Source organism: Bos indicus x Bos taurus, chromosome 18, assembly GCF_003369695.1.
Source record: "Bos indicus x Bos taurus breed Angus x Brahman F1 hybrid chromosome 18, Bos_hybrid_MaternalHap_v2.0, whole genome shotgun sequence".
Taxonomy (NCBI): domain Eukaryota; kingdom Metazoa; phylum Chordata; class Mammalia; order Artiodactyla; family Bovidae; genus Bos; species Bos indicus x Bos taurus.
Window position 1 is genome coordinate 54,169,123 of NC_040093.1, and position 21,823 is coordinate 54,190,945.

Sequence of the window (21,823 nt, forward strand, 5' to 3'; positions counted from 1 at the left end):
AGAGATGCTAGCACAGAGATTAATATCCATGGAAGCTTCTCGGTCGCCCCTCTCAGGCACCAAGCCTGCCCAGAGGGGCTGGGCCGGCTGTGAACACAGTTCCTGGCGGATACAGTTCTTGGCGGATGACGCCCCTGAAGCGAGCAGCTTCCTCCTCCCCTGTCTCCCTCCTCTCGGCCCAGACGGGGGTCTTAGAAGGTGACACGGAACCCAAGTAACAGCGCTCCACAGGCAGCTAGACCAAGGCACTCGCTAAACGCAGGCTCCGCCCCGCTCCCCCCACCCATCCTGGGCCCCGGCCCGCCCCCAGGGCCCACCTGGCGCTCTCCGGCCGGTGCTCCGGGTCCGCGGGTGCTGGCGGCCGGCCCAGGTCCAGCTGCTGCTCCAGCACCTGCTGCCGGAACTCGGACACCTGTGACTGGCGGTCCTCCTTCTCCTGCCTCAGGCGCCGCTGCCGCGCCAGCCACTTCTCCTCCTCGTTGGTGCGCTGCAGGAGCAGGGCTGTGGCCGCGCTGCTGCCCGGCAGCGAGAAGAGCCCGTGGCCGGCGAGGAGGCCGGGCGCCGCGTGGGGCGGGGCGGCCGCCGGGTGCAGGGGGTGCTGCACGGGCTTGGGCACCTGTAGGCCCGCGTCCTTCAACTTCTCTGTGGGCAAGAGAGGCCGTCAGGGCGGGGCGGGGTCCTAGCGCCTGGCTCAGCCCCGCCCCCTCAGAGAAGGGCGCCCCCTTTCCGTGGGGCCGGGCAGGACACGGCTGCTCCCCGGGGGTCCCTCCTGTCTGACGCAGCAGAGCGGACCTGAGCCAGTGGTTAGACAACCGTGCAGACTAAGGTTGTACGTAAATATAGTGAGATTAAAGTATGTTAAGAATGAAAGTTAGGCTGCTGTGCAAATTCACTGTTTTAGTAAAATAAAGTACACTAAAAACTAAGGCTAAATACTCCAAGCTATCATCTCTAAAAATTTGGTTGTGCTATGGCGCACAATCTAAGTACAGTACACAATCTCAGTTATCTACCGGCCTTCACACCAAGTCTGAATCCTGCCAGTGGACGTCCCTGTTCTCGGCTCCCGGTCCGGGGCCGTCCCCTGCCCCCATCCCCGCCCACCAGGCTTGATCACACGGCGTGTGGCTGCCCTGGGGCCCGCCCCTCCCCGGGTACCTGCGCGGGTCGGGGTGAGCTGCTCCGAGGGCTTGGCCCGCTCCTCAGCGGCGTGGCTCCGCAGCGCATGCAGCTCGGCCACGGGCAGGAAGGCCGGCTCCAGCGCCTTGGCGGCCAGCAGCTCCTTCTCGCGGGCGCGCTGCTCCCGCTGGCGCTCCAGCTCCCGCTCCTTCTCGCGCTCCAGCTCCTTTTCGCGCTCGCGCTCCTTCTCGCGTTCACGCTCCCGCTCCTTCTCGCGCTCGCGGTCAGCCTCCCGCTCGCGCTCGCGCTCCCTCTCCCGCCTCAGCTCCTCGTCCACCTGCAGCCTGGAGGTAAGGACGGGGATGTGACCTCCGTAGCGGGAAGAACCCCCAGGAGCGAGGCGCTCACACGTGAGCCCGGGGTTCTCCCCCTCCCAATGGGAAGGGGCCAGGGGCCAGGTTGTTTTTGCTAATGCGCCAAGAAAAAACTCAGCGTCCACTGGAGACCGAAAGCGGTGGACAGAGACTCTCCAGGCGCCCGGAAGGCTCCCGGCCATGGCCGGCGATTGTGAGGACGCGACCTCCAGACAGTGGCAGGGAGCTCCCGGCAGCGCCCCTTCTGCAGGCAAGCGGGCGGAGGACAGGGGTGGCCCGTCCAAGCACAGCTGGCCTAGCTGGGCTCCGGGACGGGGCTGCCTTACCTCTCGGCACTGAGGCTGGACATCCGCTCCGAGTGCAGCGCCGCCAGGGACGAGTGGGAGAGCTCGGGCGGGTAGCGGACGCCGGAGAGGTGGAGGTGCATGGCCGACGGGTGCAGCGGGGGCAGGGAGCCAGGGGCAGGGATGGGGTAGAAGGGGGACCGCAGGGCTGACAGGCAGTAGGAGTCATCCATCCTGTAGGGGGCAGAGGGGGCCGGTGAGCAGCTAACGTGGAGAGGAAGGCAGGACCCAGCCCCCCGCCAGGCACAGGTACTGATGCGGGAGCGGCGGACAGGGCCTCCACAAAGGTCCCGCAGAGAGCCCCCTTCCACAGCCAGCCCCAAAGCCCTGCACTCCCAGAGGCCACAAGGCCCCGCCGGCCACCCCTCAGCTCAGCCGGGCCAGGCCCAGTGTGGCCCCTCCAGGTCTGACCGTCTGACCCGGGAAGCTCCTACACAGAGTGGAAGCACAGCACCGGCTGCTCAGGGTACTAACAGTCACGCGTGCCCGGGGAACCCTTGGTGGAGGCGGGGGACAGGGAGGCCAGACGGCGCGAGGAGAGTCTCCCTCCAGGAGCAAGCTCTGGACGGCTCATCCAGAGGCTGGGGGAGCGGCCCGCCCCACGGTCCCCGCCTCAGGGAATCTGGTCTCAGACCAGGGTCTACCCGCGGGCGGCTGGGGATGTCGGACGCCTCACCTGAAGGCTGGGTGCGGGAAGGGGTGCGGGGCCAGGTAGCCAGGGTGGTAGTAGGCTGCGGCGGTGGCCGGGTCCAGGCCGAGCGGAGGCAGGGAGGACACGCGGAGGTCCTCGGCCGTGTGGTAGGGCCGAAAGCTCCTCAGGTAGTCCTCGGTCACCGTGCTGGGGGGTACCACGTGGTGCACGGGCCGCTGCAGGCTGCAGGCAGGAGGGAGTGGTGGAGGTGAGCTCCGGGCCCCTGGGCCCCCACCCCGCACCCCGCCACCACCTCCCTCCTCGAAAGAGCAGTCCCTGCCAGAGGCCCAGGGCCCAGAAGTGGGCAGCTGCCGATCCTCGGGCCGCGTTGGCCCCTCACCAGGGGGCATGGGTCTGTTATCTGCAGCCTGGGGAGACCACCCCCCGCCCCCGGCCCTAGGAGCCAGGCTGGGGGTTTAGGGTCACGCAGGCAGTGAGCCCACTGTGGGCTCAAGTGGCAACGCCAGCAGGGCTGCCAGCCCAGGGCGGGGCCCCCATCTGGCAGCTCTCGGGCCCCGCTGGTGTGGACTCGTGGCAGCCAGAACCTCGGGGGTCCCACCCCACATCGTGCCACCCCCCGCCCCGCACTTACTTCAGCGGTGGGAAGCGGGAGTCCTGCACCACCGAGCTGGGCGAGATGCCGAAGGGGTAGGGGCTGCTGAGCAGGTGAGAGGGGATGGCCGGGCCCCCCGCCTTCTCCTGGGGCAGCGGGGGCTCCACGATGAGGCGCTCGCGGCCGCCGCCGCTGCCCCGGGAGCCAGCGTCCTGCTGGAGAAGACAGTGTGGGTCAGGGCCGGGGGGCAGCTCATAGCTCGGCCACCAGCAGCGGGCCAGGCCTTCCTCTGGACACACAGGAGCAGTCGAGCTTCAGGGGGACATTCTTGAAACAGTCTCCACGCCACGGCGGGGGTGACAGCCACTGAGCCCCTACCCACCGCCCGCCCGATCACGCCGGCATCCCAGGGGCCCAGGCGGCAGCTGCCGGCCTGCCTCACAGATCACTAGGCCTCAGTGCCCCCGGAAGACGTGGCTGAGCAGCTGGCGCTGCCCCGGGCCAAACAGGCCAGCCTGTCCCCCCGAGACAGACCCTGGGCATCCCTGGCTCTGGCCAGAGCAGGCAGCTGTGGGGCCAGACCTGTCAGGGGACCTCTGCTCACTGGTGGGGGCTGTGGGCCCACCTGCCCAGACTCCTGCCCAAGAGAGGAACCTGGGGCCTGGAGGGTTCAGTGCGGGGGAGACCCCAGGAAACCAGAAGGGGCTCACGCAAGGCAGGAAGGGAAAGGCGGTGGCCCCCACCAGCCCCAGCCACACAGAGGAACATCCTGCAGGCCCACCCACAGGAATGTCCGGCTCTGGGCTGGCAGGCCATGGAGAGGCTCTGTCACTCTAGTCTCTGACATAGCCGGAAGGGAGCAAATGGCAGGCGCGGAGCGTTAACAGCCACTGGCCCAGGGTCCCGTTGCCATGCGGCCAAGGAAGACGCGGCTGCCCGGTCTCCCCGACCCCAGAGCTCCACGCGCCAGGCCCTTCCTCACCAGGCCGCACGGTGCCCCCCTCACCTGGCGTCGGGCCTGGCCCGGCTACCCCGGTCAGCGACAGGAGAGCAGGATGCAGGCCCAGGTCCATCCACCCCAGACCCACAGGTCAGGGAGACACCCTCCCCTGTCTGCCTGGCATCTCCCCCATCGGAGTCAGGAGATGGGGGCAGCAGAGCCTCAGGTCACCTCATTCCCAAACGGGGGGCACAGGAGGGACCACACAGCCCCCACAGAGAGGAGGGGCCCACCCGTCACCATGTCTACGGAACACCCGGGCGAGTGGCCGCCTGTGCTCCCACCCCGTGTAGCAGGCTGGCCCCTCCACTCGGGGCGGGGCCCTCACAGGGCATGGACTCCGATTCCCCCTTTCCCAGGCGGGCTTCACCAGGCTGGGGGCTGTCGAGGGCGAGCCCCACACACAGGTCAGGGCAGGAAGCCAGCACTCCCCTCTGGTCCCCAAGGCCCTGGACGGGTCCCCATGACTGCCTCTGCCCCAGGGCCCCCGCCTGTCGGACGTGCACAGGAGGCGGGTCCTGCACATGCAGCTGCACCCCCCTCATACCCCCTCCGCTGGCACGGGATGCGGCCAGCATAAGAGGGGTGAAGGTCTTGAACCCTGTGCCTGGGGTCTGGGCTGGACTGACAGGGGACGGGGTGGGGGTGGGGGCGGCGCAGGCGGTGCTGCCTGGGTGGTGACGCAGCGGCTGGAGCCTGAGGCTCCCGAGTACAGGGCGGCCCCCAGGAAACGCTGGGCCCCGCAGTGAGGGGACCTGGGCACTGCCTCCAGGCTGGCAGCCCCAGACGGCAGAGGCCTCGCAGGGGACCTGTGCACACAGCCTGGAGAGGAGCTAAGACCACTCCTGGCCCCCTTTGCTGAACCAAACGCCAGAGTGAGGGCCCCATACACCATCCCTGGGTGGGGCCGCCCCCGTCCGCCTGCGGCAGGACAAAGCCCAGCTTGAAGGCAGCAGGGCCAGATGGCACCTTCCTGGGCGGGAAAGGCTGGGGGAGGGGCGGACGGCAGGCAGGGGGTTCCCACCCACCTGCCTGGAGCCCCGAGCCCCGCCAAGCTCGTGACAGGCACCTGGGAACGAGGTCAGGGGCCATGCCTGGGAGCCCCAGCTGCCGCCCCGGGAGCACCTGCGGGCTCTTTCCATTGAGCGGCGGCCGCAGGCGCAGCTGCAAACAGAGGGAGCACGGGGAGGGGGGACCCTCTGTTCTCTGATGATTAGAGAGGCTTCTACCAGGCAGACGGGCAGACATGCCCTGTTAGCTCTAAAACAGGCTATTTGTCATCTCATCTGTCCCCACGCTGCTCCCGCCACCTGGGAAATGCCGGTGACCCCACGCGGGGCGCCCCCCAAGCCTCCCCGCCGGGAAGCGACTCCCCCTCCTGTCCCCTGCCCCCCCCCCAGGAGGATTATACCCTCCGCTGAGCCTCTGTGCCAGCTGGCCATCCCTCGCTGCTCCCCAGCCCCCGGCCCGCCTCCCCAGGGCGCCTGGGTCCTGCTCACCAGCCGCTGCACGCTAAGTGGCTGGAGCACCGCCCCTATAGCCCTTTCTCGGGGTCACTCGGTGCTTCCGAGGCCGTGAGGCCCCTCGGAGGAGGGCCGAGCTCAGGGGAAGGGGCCCATGGCCAGGAGCGGGGGCGCTGAGGAGGCTTCTGGGCCTGGAAGGGCAGCAGCTGGGTGCAGGGCAGGATGAGCAATCGCCAGGCCCCAGGGGTGAGGGGAGAGGCAGGTGGTTGGGCCCAGAGGTCAGGGCCAACTGTCAGGGGGCAACAGGCCCCTGGAGGCAGGACACTGTGGTGCGGATGCTGGTCCTCTCTCAAACCGGGCCGGGGGACGGCTGGGTGTCCGCACCCTGCTCTGGTTGGGATCAGCCCCGCAGGGCCCTGCCCGGCCCAAGGATGAGCCAGGAGGGTCCGGCACCTCGTGGATCAAGGTAGGGCTACCCCCAGCTGGGTCTTCGCCTTCTTTCAGGAATTCAGGGGCCCCCCCTACCGCTCTGTGGACGGAGGCTGCCCCCCCACCACCTCCAGGGCAGAGAACAGACAGACCCCGAGTGACGCCTACCCCCACCCGACCCAGCAGGGCAGAGAGCTGGGGGCCAAGCTGAAGACCCACTGTCCCCCCACCCCCCTCCTGCTCTCTCCGGGTTTAATTAGTGCTTCCAAGTGGCGCTGGCCCTCTGGGGACTCGGCAGAAACATCCAGAGCTTGGCGCAGTGACCACGTTCTTAATTAGGAGGGCCCTCCAGGCTGGGGGTGTGGGGGCGGGTCCCCCGAGGAGCCACACCCCCTGGGCGCACACCCAGGGAGCCCCGCCAAGTGTGGGAAAGGCCTCCTGGGGCAGGCAGGCCTTGACAGTTAAGACAGGTATCAGTAAAGGCGACCTGTGAAAACGTGGGTACAACAGACAGGAATAATAACAGCTCACGTTTACAAGAAGCCCTCATGATGTGCAAACACCATTCTGTCTCCCCAGATTCCTCTGTGGGAGTCCCAACCCCCAGGACCTCGCAAAGTGACCACGTGCGGGAGACGGGGGGTGTGTGCAGGGGTGACCGAGGCGGCGTGCGGTCACTAGGGCGGGCCCTGGTATCCTTGGAGGAAGAGGAGACCAGGGCACAGGCACGCACAGAAGAGCCCATGAAGATGCAGGGACAGGACGGCCGTTCACACGCCAAGGCGTGAGGCCTCAGGAGGGCCTGGCCTTGCCCACAGCCGGAACACGGGCCCCCAGCCCTATAGCTAACCCGCCCTGAGCCCACTCTGAGGGGCTCACCGGGGCAGCCCCAGACCACGAGCCCTGGGAGTGCTCTTGAGACACACAGACCCTCCGGGCAGCTGCTGTCCCCCAGCTCCCTCAGGGGGAAGCGGATCTCAACACGAAATGAGCCCGTCAGCTCCCCACTCACCTGGCGGCTCTCACTCCTCCAGACGCCATTGACAGTCTTGGTGGGGGCGATGGTCACCACGGGGGGTGTGCTGGGGACGCTGTGTCCCCCTGGGGGGACGATGATGGGACCCATGGGCACACGCTTGGGCGTGCTGGCTGGGGAGCTGTGGTTGGTGGCCGGAGAGGAGACAGGGGACGACTCGCTGCTCAGTGAAGACCCTGCGGGAGAAGGACACAGCGCCTGAGCAGGGGCCCGGGCTCTGCCGCGCCCCAGCCCAGCCTGGGGTCTGGGCGGGAAGTGGGGACACAACCGACCGACTGACCAGGTGGGCATGCCCGCCCCTCCCTGGGGCTGCTTACCCAACTCTACCCCAGGGGCGGGGGGAAGAGCCAGGGGAGTAAGCAGGTCCCCCCAACTTGGATAGGGAATGAGCCCCGGGAGAGCAAGTGCAGGGGCTTACAGGATGCTGTGGGGGGAAGGGGAAGTGGGCCCGCTGCTGGCCAGGCCTGGCTGGGGGTGGGGCTGAGAGAGGCCTATATTATCAGGACATCAAACGAGTTCATTTTATCTTGAGAACTGAACCATAATGTGGGGTTTACGGCAGACGGGTGGTCAGCACGTTCACAGAGCTGTGCAACCATCACCGTGACCTGCTTTCCGTCCGCCCCCCGGCCCTCAGCCTGCCCCCTTGGGCTTCTTCCCCAGAGTGGGTGGCGGGGATAGGGAGCTGGTATGGCCGGAGGCTTCCAGGCCTGCGGGTCAGTTTGGTCTCCAGCAGCTGCAGAGGCAGCAGGCGAGGAGAGCACAGGGCGTGGGGGGCCGGGGGGACCACTTGTGCCCTGACAGGAAGGCGCCCGCCTGCAGCAGCTCTCTCGAGGAGCGGCGGAGGGGGCGGCAGTGCGTCCAGTCACCCCATCCTCAGCCCCTGATGCCCCCGCTCCCAAGTGGGTCTCTAGTCTGAGGCCTATCCTGGCAGCGTGGCCCCAGGGGGGCTGGAGTCGGTGGTTTGGGGGACCCCCAGAGGCACGCCCAGGCCCTGTGCAGCCCAGCTGGGTTCACACCCATACCCCGCACTGCTCTGGGCTGCAGTTGGCGGTCAGAGGCCCCTCAGATGCCCACATGGTGCCCCATCGCACACAGACCCCCCAAATCTGTGAGCCACGAAGAACACCCAGGCACCGGGTCTAGGGCGAGCCCAGGAGGGCCCCCCTGATTCTGTCACAGCAGCACTTCAGCCACGGCCCTGCTCGGGCACCCAGAGGCGGCAGACCTGGCCCAGGAGACACCCTGTCTCGCAAAGTGCCCCTTGAAGAGGCCTGAACCAGGGGGCCAGGGAAGCTGGGGCCAGCACAGACCACCCCCTCTGCAAGTGGGACCCCACGGCTTCCATACTTCCCCCCGGGTCCTCTGCGGAACCTGCCTGGTCCCGGGGGCCAAGACCCTGGTACTCTCTCATCTCTTCAAGAGACCACACTCCTACCAAGTGACACCTCTGCCCGACGGGGAGGAGGGCAGTCTACGGCCCAGGGCGCTTGGCTCGGAGCCCTTCTCTCTGCCCCGAGGACCCCCAGCCAGGTGTGGGCTCAGCAGGAACTGGGAGACAGAGTGGCCGGACCCCGAGGCCCACAGATGCTGGCACAGGGCTCTGCCCCGAGAAGATGCGCCATGGCGGCTGAGTCGGTGCACTTCCTAGGCTTGTGCACGACCTGCACAACTGCACAGGACGACCCGCGGGAGACACCGGTGCACACAGAGCCTGGCCATCCACCCCCGGAACAACTCCAGAGCCAGGCGGCCCCTGGCCAGCAGGGCCTGGCCAGCAGGTGGTCACTTGAAGGCTGTTGCCCCTGAGGTATGACCGGATTCTCCAAATGGACCCACCAACCACGGCCCACACACCAGCAATTCTGTAACCCCGAGTCACCCAGGCCAACACCAAGCTCAGCCCTGGGTCAGGGCGCCCCCTCCCCCAGCTGTGCCACCCACTGGCCGGGCCAGCTCCAGCCTCCGCCAGCTGTCACGGCTGCTGGGTGGCCAATGCCAGGGACCGTCAGCTGCCTTCCCACCCTCTGCAGCTCAGCCTCCCAGGTTCTGAAACTAGCTGCGTCTGCTGGGTTGGGGGTCTGCCTATGACACCAGCTTCAAGGTGGCAGCGGTGGGAGGCAGGCTGACCTGGCCGCCCCAGCGCGCGGAGAGCTGACGAAGGGAAGGCCCGCACCCCAAACCCCCACCAGGTGGGGCAGCTTGCGGAGGCCAGGAAGCAGCGTCCCCGCCCTGCCCCGGGGACCCGCACAGCGGGCAGTGGGCCCCGGCCCACCCAGACACGGGTCAGCAGTGCCGACCCGAACCTCCCTCCACGCCCGCTGCTGCTGGAAGGACACGGAGCCACAGGGCAGGCGGGGGGACCGCCTGTGCGCCCAGGGCCGCCTTGTGGGTGGAGGGACATCGGGCCATGCTCTCTGGAGGCAAAAAAGAAAGAAAACGGACGCACCGAGCACCCCGAGCAGTCATGGGAGAGGCTGCACTGCCCGGGGGGGAAGCGGGGTCAAGCCTCCAGGGCCGGGCAGATGTGGGGGAGCCGAGCCTCACACTGGGGAGGCCCGATGGCCCCGCCGCCTGCACGCGGGGACTCAGGGCTGCCTGCTGCCCGGCCGCCTGCTCCGTCTCTGCACCCCACGCCACCAGCAGATCTCTGTGGACTGGCATCATTTCCAAGCGCTGGGCAGTGAGTGAGAAGGCCCCATTTCCAAGGGGGCGGGTGGGACTTGGGGACGGGGTGACGGGATCCGGAGGCCATGGGCAGTTAGCAGCCTGGCCCCTGGGGGATGGGCCAGCCACCGCCACTCAGCAGCTGGATCGATGCCTGACCACGCACCGGCCTATTAGTGAGCGTTGCCCCCGACCCCGGGCTCAGGGTGGCCGTGATAAACCGCCGTGTGCGGCAGGCGTCGGCGGGCCGGGGGCGGCTGGGGTGGCAGCGTGCAGCGCTCTGCGTCCCCTCCATCTCTGACGCGGCAGGTGAGCGCCCGGGGCTGCCCAGGCTCCCGTCATTAACAGCTGAGACCCCAGAGTCGCCTCCACGGCGGCAGGAGTGCGGCCTGAAAACACGTCACAGCGGCAGCACAGAGGCCGTCAGCTCCCAGATGCACCCCCAACCTGCCACCGGGACAACAGCTAAGCACCAACTGGATGCCCCAAACCAGGGCTCCTGTGCCAGGGCCCGCCCTGAGCGGGGAGGCCAGGCCCGGCCTCAGCCTCACAGCCTGTCCCCCTCCCCTCCTCCCCGGGGGGAGGGACAGGGACCCCTGATGCGTCCCTGAAACAGGACCCTCGGGCCGCCTTCCGGCGCCCTGAGCTTCTTGGGGCCGAGGGCAGCATCGTGGGGGCAGGGCGGGAGGCGCTGTGACGGATGAGGGATGAGGACCAGCATCCATGTGGAGGGCCCCCCACAGCTGACCCCTGCCCAGACCTCACCCAGGACCGGCAGGGACCCCCGACCTGCAGCCGCGAGCACGTGTGAGCCCTGGAGGTGAAGTCCGCATCGTAAGGACACAGAGGCTGGGGACAGCGGGCACACGGCCAGCCCACGGTGGGTTCGGGGAGACCCTGCTGAGGGAGCCGCAGGGCTGCCGGCCCCTCCGCGGCGGGGACAGTTGAAGCCTCGCCCCCCACGCCCTCGAGGAGCCCTCTCCCCTTCACCAGGGGGCAACACACGCCTGCTCCCAGGACCGCCAGCCGCGTCACCAAACCCCAACCAGCAAAGGTGTTTCTTCTCACAAGACGCGTTTCCCAGGGTTGAGCGGGAAGGCCGGTGTCTGTGCTGCTTCCCATGGGGGCTCAGAGGCGGTGCCGAGGCGGGTTCTGGGGGTGACACTGTTGCCCTGCCACAGCCTGGGGAGGCCTCTGGTCCCACGGCCCAGGCCGGGCACCCCTCCAGAGCAGGCTCGGTCCCCTTGCCCTCGGCCTTGCTCTCCCTGGGATCGTGGCCCAGACACAGAGGAGGGGCGAGGCGCTGAGGATGCCCCCTCACACTCACACCTGTAAACGAGACAGACGGGGCTGCAGACCGAGCCCTGCCGGTCCCTGCACCCCCGCCCCATTTCGCTGTTTTCCTGAAAAGAGGCGGATTTCAGGCGGCAGACCGCAAGCGCCCACCTCGCTCCTGGCTCAGGTGGCTGCACTGCTGGTGGGCAGAGTCCCACCTCCAACCTCACCAGGAGGGTGCCCGCTCCCCCCACCTGTGCAAGGCGGCCCCTGCCCGTCACTTCTAAGAGCCCCATGGGAACAGGCAGACCAAGGTGACGGTCAGGCCCACGCCTGCAGCCCGAGGTTCCCTCCCGAACATGCTGTGTGGGCCTGGTCATGCCCAGGTCCGTCGGCACACACAGGAGCAGCTCGCCCCGACAGGACAGGGTCTCCCCGAAAGGATGCGTGGGGGGCACCCACGCCAGCCCTCAGCCGTGGACGCACCCACCTCGCTCGGCCCCTTGAGCCCTGGCTGTGCGCGTTGGGGGTGGGGTGACAGTGTGGGTGGCCCTGCACCGTCACCCGCAGGCACCGTGCCTGGAGCGAGCGTGGGTCTCCTGAACCCTCATGATCAACGTGGCACGCACCACCCTCGTCCCGAGAACAGGCAGCAGCTCAGAGAGGTCGTGCGCCGGGCCCGGGTCACACAGCAAGGACACAGAACCTGCCGACGTCCGTGTCCCCACACGGGGCGCCCCCCTCCGTAGTGGGTTACAGGGCCGAGCACGTCGGGACCCCCCCAGGGACAGATCCCTGGCCCCTCGCCGGCCGATGGGGACCAGGCAGGGCCCCAGGAAAGACACCTCCCGCGGGGCGTGCCGTCTCCCGCTCACGAGCTCTCTGGGGGCAGAGCAAACAAGGCAGGCGGATTACTTGCTCTGCACTGAATTTTTAAACTGCACCTTGGAGGCACGACGTGAGCAAAGACATCAGCCCAGGAGCAGACGGGAGAGTTGGGCCGCGGCTCTCAGAACGAGATGCTCCAGAGGGGCAGAGGAGAGGGTCTCAGGGAGTCGGGGCGCCCAGGGCCATGGCCAGCACCCGGGGTGCATGAGGTGACCGGGACGGGCCTGGCGGCAAGCGGGGAGACCAAAGCCTCGACTGTCTTCTCTCAGCTATCAGTCCTCCCTGTGCAGGGATTGCTGCACCCTCGAGGGCGGGACAGTCCCCCTGAGGGTACCCTGCGGGCACAGGGGGCCTTGAAGGAACAGCCGAAGTGGAGGCCGTGTCAGGCCGTCTCTGGGAGGGCGGACTCGGATGCGGCAGTTGGAGGAGGACTGTGGTTTCCATCTCTGCTCCACGGCCTGTGAGTCGGGACGCCAGCCAAGCCTGAAGTGCGGCCAGGTCCTCCAGAGATGTAGACGCAGAACAGAGGCCAGGGCTCTCGCAGCAAGAGGCCGCCGGCACAGAGCGGGTGCTCAACGAACAGTCACTGCCCGGTTCAGGATGGGAGAGCCCTCACTGGCTGCACCCCTCACACCCAGGAGTGTGGTGCCAACCAGCCGCAGGAAGCCACGAGACCTGGGGGGATGCCCATGCGGACAGCCAGCAGCGGGGCCATGTGTGCCCACAGGCAGCAGGCAGCCAGGCCGCAGATCGGGGCTGCCAGGGCTGGGGGAGGGCATGGGAGGGGGGCAGGCTTCTTTGGGGAGACAGAACATTCTATAACTAAGTGATGGCTGGGACTCCCTTGGTAGTCCGGGGGTTAAGATTCTGCCTGCCAATGCAAGGGACACGGGCTCGATCCCTGGCCTGGGAAGACCCCACAAGCTAGGGAGCAACTAAGCCCGCGCGCCCCAGGGCCCGTGCTCTGCAGCTGGAGACACCACGGCAGTGAGGAGCCCGTGCGTTGCAACCAAGAGTAGCTCCCGCTCGTCACAGCTAGAGAAAGCCCGCACACAGCAACCAAGACCCAGGGCGGCCAGAAACTTGGACAAATTAATAAATTTTTATAAAATGATGGTCGCACAACTCTGAACGCGTGACAACCCGCTGAACTGTGTCCTTTTAGAAATGAATTTTATAAGAAATTTACAAAGAGAAAAATTGAGCCCCCCCTGCTCCAAATCACCAAGCCCAGCAAATGTCCCCCTTGGCCGTTCCGGTTTCCGGTGGAGAGACAGGGGAGCTGGGGCAGCCGGCCCTCCCCTCGTGCCCGCAGAGCCCTCCAAGCTCCCAGAAGCTGCCAGCCAAGACCCCCGTGTGCTCCCCGCACCGCTGCAGGGGGTGCTGGGGCGGGCAGGGGTGCAGGACGCCCGCCTCTCCCTGCCAGGGCCATGCTCAGGCTTTTGCCGTGCTAAGCCCGGCTCCTCCAGGTCCACGTGGAAAGGCCCAGGCAGCAGCAGCAAGGGACAGCTGGCGCGTCCTCAGCAGCTCTGTGATCCCAGGCTCCTTACGTGACCCCGCGGGGCCTCAGCCTCCCGCCCCCCTGCACACTGGGCCACCGCCAGGCTGCCGGCCCATTCTACAGACGGGAACAGCGCAGCAGAGCTGGGGGTGACTCCATGAGAAAAAAAAAAACGGGGACCAGGCCCAGGGATGTGGCCTGGAGGAGGCTCCAGAGAGTGACGGGGCTCAGCTCTTCAGAGCAAAAGCCCCACTGGGGTTGCCCAGATGGAGCGTTCCATGTTGAGCTCATCACCATAGCTTTAAACTTAAGCACAGGCTTGGCCTGTGGCCCCACGAGCCAGAAACGAGGTTGTGGTGCCCGGCATGCACAGCGGAACTACACCGAGCATCAGGGCAGCCCGGGGTCCAGACCCCAAGCTCCCCAGGCCCCAGGATTCCTCATCCGGGTGATGGGGACGCATCAGCCCAGCCAGCGGCGGACGCCGTGCTCCAGAGACAGCCTGAGAGCGGACCTGCGTGGCCCACCCCGCCCCATCCCTCCATCACAAAGTCCTCGGGCACCCTTCCCAGGGCATCATGCAAACACCTGGACCACAGCCGAAGGCAGCGGGTCCCCTGCAGCACAGTGCTCCCGGCCAGCGAGGCCCAACAGCCTCTGGCACGTGGGCTACCCACTGGCTCACCATCCGAGCTGGACGCTGGGGCCAGCGGAGAGGAGACAAAAGCCACCGAGGCCAGGCTCGCCCCACACCCAGGGCTCCCGTGGGAGCCTAGTCCTCTGCAGACGGCGGGGTGTGTGGAGAGGTGGTGTCACCCCGGGACGGGCTCAGCTGCCCAGGCATGGACACGGATGTTGGCTTAAGCCCTGATACCCGGGTCGGGGGTGACTCAGCCAGAGGGCCCTAGCGTCCCCAGCCTGCTGACAGCTGTCCGTGGAGGCCGTGCTGGCCCCGTCTCTCTGCCTCCTGGAACGTGACGGACGATGATACCAGAGCAGGGAGCCGCCAGGCAAACTCTGCCTCGGGGGGGCCTCCTCGTCCACTCAGAAGAGACCCCAGTTCAGGGCTGGAGCCACTGTGCCCACTCCTCGCCCGGGTGGACGCTAGCTACAAGGCGACCCCCTGGCAATGCAGAAACCAGGCCCAAAGGCCTGGGCTCCTGGGCCCACAGCCACCTGCCCTGGGATCCAGTCTACCCCGTTCCCTCCTCTGCCCAGCGACCACGTGAGCAGAAAAGGGGTGCAGACAAGTCAGAGTCAGACAGCAGCAGGCCCCCGCCGCACCCATCACAGCAAGAGTCCGCTCTGCTGAGCTGGAGACCCCCCGAGTCGATACAGACAGATGCGTGTTCTCCGGGTGCCCGAAGGGCCCTGGAACACACACCACCAAGCCCTGGACATTCGGGGCGAGGCAGACCACCCAGGGTCCCCACTTCCTCTGCCCAGGAGGTCGAATCCCTGCCGCCCCCCGCCGGCCCCCCCCGCCCCCCACAGCAGGGTACCTACAGGGTACCTGAGAGGCCCGCGCTGGAATCCATAGCGGCCCAGGCCTCCCAGCAGCTCTGAGGCAAACTGCCTGCCACCCACTCATGCAGCCGGCGGCCCCTGACCTGGACTAACACAGGCTGACAGTCATCCTGGAAGGGCCTGGAGCCAGGCTGTATGCACGGGAAGGCTGACACTCAGAGAGGGCCAGCGTTTGCCAAAAGCCACACAGCACGTCACTGCCCCAGTGACAGGAGGAGCCAGGGCTCCAGACCCCTGGGGGACGCCTGTCCACACCACAAGACCCCTGCCTGGGGACAGGGGGGCGTGGGGTGTGCGGATGGCACTGGTGGGTGTGCCGTGCCCCCAACTCGGGAACACATCGGGACACACGCCTCCTGGGAAGAGGCCCCAGAGCAGGCTGGGGGCTCTAAAAGCAGTATGGCGCCTGCAAACCCCAACCCCATGCCCACTGCTGTCGGCGGAGGGCCCCCTCGGCGGCTCCTGAAGCAAAGAAGAAAGTCAGCAGACAGCGCAGAGAGTGGGGTTCAGCAGCCAGGAAAGCGCGTCCCCGCCGCGAAGCAGCAGCAGGAGGAAGACCAGCCAGTGTGGACACTTGGTGTGCGAGCCCGCCCTGCGCCCAGAGCCCTGGGGACCGGGCGGGACCGTGCTCTCCCCGCCCTTGGCCGGCTGCCCAGGGCGGGCGCGCCTCTTACCTCTGGGCTCCTCCGCCTGTTTGGCGAGCTTGCGCAGGGCGGCGGCGAAGCTGGAGGAAGGCGCGGCCTGGGCCGACAGCGCGCTGCTGGTGGCGGGGCTGCCGCTGGGCACCAGGGCGCCATTGAGTGGCGAGGGGGTGAGGGGGTTGACGGTGGCGGTGGTCCTGGTCGCGGTGGAGAGCATCCCTAGCGAAGGGGACTTGGGCTCATGGCTCATGCCTGAAACAGGAAGAGAAGAACCAGAGTCACCCGAGAGCACAGGGCCCAGCACCAGAGCGGGCACCGGCCGGGCATGTGGGGCGGGGGGCAGGCGAAGCAGGGCAGAGCCAGCTCTGTGGAGCGAGGGGGGCTGCCACCCCAACGTCCCTCTGCACTCCACACCCAGAGGACTACGGGGCCCAGGACCCCAGCCCAGCGTTCTCGCAAGAAAGGAAGGCCAGCGGAAAGAAGAGGGCCAGAGCGGGGACCCCCCCGGAGGACAGGCAGGGCCTCCAGCACGTCCCGCAGACGGGCGCCGGCGCACAGCCTTCCTCCTCCCAGAGGAGACGGGCTCAGGCAGGCAGCGGGGACCTGTCCTGGGCGGGTCGGCCGGGCCCTCATGTGCGGCTGCTGTTGCCCTTTGAACCTCAAAGCCCCCGGGGGACAAAGTGGGCCTGCACAGAGAAGGCTCCCTGCAGGTGAGAAGTGGGCAGGTGAGAAGTGCCGCTGAGGCCCCCGTGGCAGTCCAGCCGGGCACAGAGCCTACCGAGACACTGAAGACGCAAGGCGGCAGGTCTAGACGGCTCCCCCCGGGGGCGGGGGGTCCAGGCTCGGCCACGCTGGCCAAGGAGCTTACCAAAGGGACACCCTAAGCCTTTGCCGCCCCCCCAGGACACTCGCCCTCCTGCGGGCCCCATGGGCCCCATCAACAAAGGCCGCGCTCCTCACGGGCTGGCGGGCGTGTCTCCTGCCTTCTCGATGGACACCTTGCCTGTGCCCGCTCCCAACCTGTGTGTACATTCGAGGGGTGCAAACGAGGCCTACAGCCTCACAGGCAGTGGGCCATGGGCTGAGTGCAGGAGAAGCGCAGAGAGCTGGGAGGACCGCGGCAGGGAACGCCGGCCACCTGGGGCGCTCCGGGAGGGGTTGGAAACTGCAGCCAGAGGGCGCCCATGAGGGCAGTGTGGCGGGGACGTGTGCCTCCCCCGGGGCCGCCTCCCCCGGGGCCCCCGCCCCTCCGCGGGCAGCCAGGAGAGATAACTGCGGGCCCCGACAACACAGCCTGCACCCTGAGTCCTGGAGAACTGGCCTGCGGCCCCCATCGCCCCCCCTGCAGGGCGGGTGGGCAAAGAGATCTCAGGGGGTGCAAGGGGTAAACGGCCATGACTGTGAGAGGGGCGTTCAAGAGGCCAATGCGTGCTCGGAGGGACCCTTCTCTCAGGAGAGGGCTCACACCTTGGGGACATAGGACCCCACAAGAGCCCTGGCGCCCGCGGCCAGCAGCCTGGCTGGCCTCCCAGCTGCCGGCGGGTGACACGGCCCTGACCCCGTGCGTCCGCCTCTCTGGAGGAGCGGGGGAGAGGGCAGAGTACAGGCGACTCCACAGGCCTCGCAGCCCAGCAAAGGAACCTGGGGGTGGAGGGACAGGTCCACGGCCCACAGGCTCTGGATTAGAGTGCTCTCTCAGCCACCCCGGCACTTGGCCAGCTGCTAGGGCAGTTGAGCAGGAGGCCCACCATGTCCCAGAAGCTCAGTCCCAGGCCCTCCCCAACACCTCATCCTCCCCAACCCCTTCTCCTCGGAATGAGGGAACAGGACCGTGTGGACCAGCCTCGGAGCAAGGAGGAAGGGGGCACCTGGAGGACAGGCTCTGCACAGACTACGCTGCCACACACGGTGGGTGCCCGGATCGCAGCTCTGGGGCCTGGGCAAGTCCCTTTGCCTCTCTGGGCCTCAGTTGCATCTATAACGTGAGGACGAAGACAAAGTCCACCTCATGAAGTCAATCCCACGAGGGTGCCAGGAGGTGATTCACAGCAGGCCCGGCACATCTCAAGGACCCCTCCTGGTGTCGTCACGCTGACAGTCAGTGGACGGGGCAGAAACCCAGGCCTGGATGGGCAGGGGCTAGGCCAAGGCCGCACGGGTCAGTCTGGGCAGACGACCTGAGCTGCCCGATATGTGCCGCCATCACCCCCGAAAGCCCTCCCCACCACCATCCCTTCCCGGGTGGGCCAGGTGCCCACAGACCAGCTTTGCCCACCCCTGGGCAGGACTGGCTGCTGAAAGCGAACACGGAGGACGCCGGGGACAGAGGGGCCCAGGGCTCTGGTCCTGCTGCCCGCAGGGAGGCCCAGGGATGGAGACCACGCAGGACCTGACTGGGGCAATCCAGAAGCCTGCTGGGTCCTGCTCTGGACCAAAGCGCCCTCAGCACCCACTCCATGAGCCAATGGTTTTTTTTAGGATGGGGGGGCATGGCATATGATGGAGTGCCATCCTTGCAGGGCCCCCAGCCCAGGCACAGCGTGTGGGGTCCCCACACAGGGCCACATGGCTTAGCAGCACATCAGGACTGGAACCCCATTTCCTGGGCGTTCTCACCAGGAAGAACCAGGGTGCAGGGGAAGGGCAGGACGCCCTCCCATGACCCCACCTGCCCAGTCCAAGGCCAAACCGCCATGGAAGACCAAGAGGCACAGATGCACTCAGAGTCAAGGTCACTTGGCCGCGGTGGTTCCGAAGTGGGTCCAAGTCTGTCCCTCGTTTGTGCAACGGGCGGGGACTAACCCTCTCCTCGTGCGTGGGCCAGATTCATTCGCAGGGAACAGGAAACGGCAGAAGATTGGCAACTGCCAAGGTGAGGTCATCAAAGTGCCTGGCCACCCCCTGCGCTCCCTGGACCACGTGGGCTGCAGGGAGTCTGCTGTCAGGCTGTGAAGACGCCAGAGGCGCCTGCGCGGGGATCCCACGTCCCAGGAATGGGGGCCTCCAACCCACAGCCACGTGAGGCAGTGGCTCCTCCAGCCCCAGGGAGCCTTGTGATGGGACCACGGCCAGGCACCAGCTTCATTACATCAGGGGCGCTGGGCCAGAGCTACCCAGCGCAGCTGCTCCCGGAGCCCAGCACGTCTGTATTCGGGATGGTTTGTTACGCAGCGCTAGTTAGCTAACTGGTACAGGGAGGGCCACCACATTCTCCACTGAACAGGACTCTCAACGTCCCTCTCCCTTTCTTTGTGCAGTTCAACCATCTGCAGACACGCTGTGTCTTCTTCACCCAGAGTCTCCAAAACAGAACCCTCTGGTGCTGTTCACATCACCTCCCTCCCCCTTCCTGGGATTCCTTAAGAGAACTGGCCACGACCCTTTAAACCCTACAGCCTCTTAAAGAAACATGTTATTATGCCCACTTTACAGATGGGAGAGTCCAGGCTTGGGCCCAAGGGCCGACAGAAGGTCACCAGCGGGGCTGGGATTACCTGAACACAGCACCCGTGTCCCACGGACGGGAAGCTGGTCGGGGCTCAGGTCCAGCCCTGCTCTGGGGACGTGAGGCAGGCGCAGAGGTCCCCCGTCTCCCAGGGACCTGTCCCCTCGGCCCAGGGGGCAGGTTTGAGGTCACTGCCCAGCGGCCACGTGACAGACTGGCCAGCTGGTGACCTGGGTGGACGTGCTGTGACCACCAGCTGCCAGCACTGGGCAGGATGGTACAGAGGTGCCAGGGAGCAGCCACTAGGCAAACCCAGGGTCAGACCCCCAAAACATCACACACCCCTTAAGGCCCTGGGTGGGGACCTTCGAGTGTCAGCAAGAGGAACAATTTTATTATTTTAGCTCTATGTTAAAAACGCTCTATGTTTTTAACGCAGAACTTCCTTGCCTGTGTTCCAGCTTTTCTGGAGTGAACCAGGTTTTTTAAAAATGGGGTGCCCTCAAAGAAAGAGAGACTTGGCTGCCTGAGTTTGGAATAACTCCTGGTGGGGATTCCCCCCAGACCAGGGCCTTCCGCTGGCCAGACATGGGAGCTGAGGGAACTGGGGTGCCCCTGCCAGAACCCCAACACTGACAGCCCCAGCCTTTCCCTGGCGACCAGGGTCCTGGGAGGCAGGTGCACCCCTGCCCCTTTCCCGAAAGAGCTGCCGCTGAATGTCAGTGCCTGGCTCCTCCTGGCACCCAGCGACACCCCACCCCCGCAGCACCTCACGGACAGCCCCCCGGGACTCCTGGGGGTCCCCCAGAGCGAGTGTCCCTGCTGTGGTCACTGTGGGCTCTGGAGCATCCTCTAGCCAGGAAAGCCACTCTGCTGATGTCAGGCCACTTAAAATAGGATTCCAAATGAGCAGCTTCCTTAGGGCAGTCTAAAATTAGCTTTCCTCCTCAGCTTGTGTGCGCCGGGAGGGGCGGGGAGGGGAGGCAGGGGCCCAAGGGACCACCGGCCGCTGGGGTGACAGCCCCCTTGCACTGAGGATGCAGGCAGGCAAAGGCCAAATGTGGGGGACCCTGCGAAGGGTCACCTTGAATTTGCTGGGGGTCGACGCAAGATCACAGTCCCCATCTCTGGGTCTCGCCCCCAGTTGCAGCCTTGGGATTGCTTCAGGATGGCTCTGCCCCCCAGCCCTGCCCAGGCAGGCACCACCCTGACCGTGGAAGCCACAGGGGCAAGGGGAAGTGGGAGGGGGCCTCAGGCAGCCCTGGCACCCTGGAGAAGCCCCGCAGAGCAGGGGCACAGCCCCCACTCATTAGAGAGGTATTCATTAACTTCTGCGCTCCTGGCCATCAACTGGGTTCTCGTCTACATTATCAGCTCATGTAAATCCATCATCCTAACAGCTGGGAACAGGCTCCACAGCGTGGAGGCCAGGGATGGATGAGGGCTGGGGCAGGCTCCCTTCCTGCTTGACCGCCCTGACACATGCACACACACACACATGCTCAGGGGGCCTCCTGGACATCTCAGCTGCCTCACAGGCTGCTGTCTGACCCCCCCACCTGCCACCATCAGCTGCCCGCCCCGGGACCCCAGAAAAAAGAGCTGCTACAGCAACACACCCAGAGATGAGACCCCCATGACCGAGGCGGTGCGGGGACCGGAGAGGAAAAGCCACCCCCAAAATCAGCCGGGCCCCTCCCTCCTGGATGGCACTGGTGTTCAAAAGCAAGGCCCGCCAGGCCTGTGGAGGCCCCTTGCCAATGCCTGCACCTTCTACCAAAGCGAGGTGTCTTTAATCGATACTTTATCCTCTCCTCCTCCCAGGTCTCTAATATGGCCAGAAGCAGCACAAAGCTTCAAAAAGCAAAGCAAAAGGTAAAGAAGAAAAACCCAAGTGCCAAGGGGCGAGCCTGGCTGGCGGCTCTGTGGACATTCTCCAGAACCACCTCGTCCCTGGTGCTTCAGAACACAGCCCGATCGATCGGGGAGCCTGCTGTCCAAAGGCGCGGCGACAGCAGGCACGACGGGGCGGGGGGTCGGGGGCAGGCCCCTGACGCTCCATTAAACGCGGCGGCGGGCTCCCGCTCCGCGGGCGGAGGGTGTATTAATCAGCCCGCGGCCGCCCTCCGCCTCCCGCGGACCCGTAATTACCGCTTCCTTTCATCCCGCTCTTCCGCGGCCCCAGACCTCGGGCCTGCTCCCTGCATGCTCTGTAATTACAAGCTAATAGCTGAGATGAATTTTCTGCTGGCTCCCGGTTCAAGCACCGATCCACCCCTTTCCCCTGACAGCGCCCCCCGCCCCGGGGTAATTACACCCCACAAGGCCGGGCCCAGCAGGGCCTCAGTCAGCTCTGCATGCGCAGTCCAGACCTGGGTTCTCTAATCACCCCTCTCGGTAATTCTTCATTACCGCAGACAGAAATGTTTGTGAACAAATATACAAGGTGTCCCCCAGCTCTGGGCCTCCACGCACCGCCCCCCACCCCGAAAGGGCGATGCTTGTGCAGCCCTAACGAACCGGGGTCACCTGAGCAGAGACCCGGCAGGCAGGCAGACGATGGCGGCGTGGGGCACCACGTGACCCGGGAGCCTGAGCAGCTTCATAACACATTCATTATATTTGCCTTCCGGCGTGTTCTGAGCTCACTCGCACGCAGCAGTTTTTCTTGGGGGTGGGGGCGGGGGCAGCACCGGGGGAGAGCCTGGGAAGGCGTCCTGGCCCCTGGATGCACAGAGGTGGCCTGCCTTAGACCCCCTTGTTCTTTTCCAAGGACACCCCCTTGGGTTGTGGATTTCTAAGGGGACCGGGTGGCGGGGGACTTTTCTTGCCCAGACCTGGACATCCTCCCCAAGGCTCCGGTCCACCAC

The 21,823-nt window shown here is 66.4% G+C and overlaps 1 protein-coding gene across 1 annotated transcript in view; it reads right to left on the reverse strand.

Moving 5' to 3' along the window:
- Nucleotides 1–21,823, reverse strand: part of GSE1 (Gse1 coiled-coil protein) — a 395,207-nt gene that overhangs the window by 14,960 nt on the left and 358,424 nt on the right. The window contains 7 exon segments of the mRNA XM_027513880.1: nt 318–642; nt 1,159–1,463; nt 1,820–2,011; nt 2,514–2,711; nt 3,121–3,293; nt 6,986–7,185; nt 15,542–15,760. Of these exon segments, the coding sequence (XP_027369681.1) occupies nt 318–642; nt 1,159–1,463; nt 1,820–2,011; nt 2,514–2,711; nt 3,121–3,293; nt 6,986–7,185; nt 15,542–15,760 (1,612 nt within the window).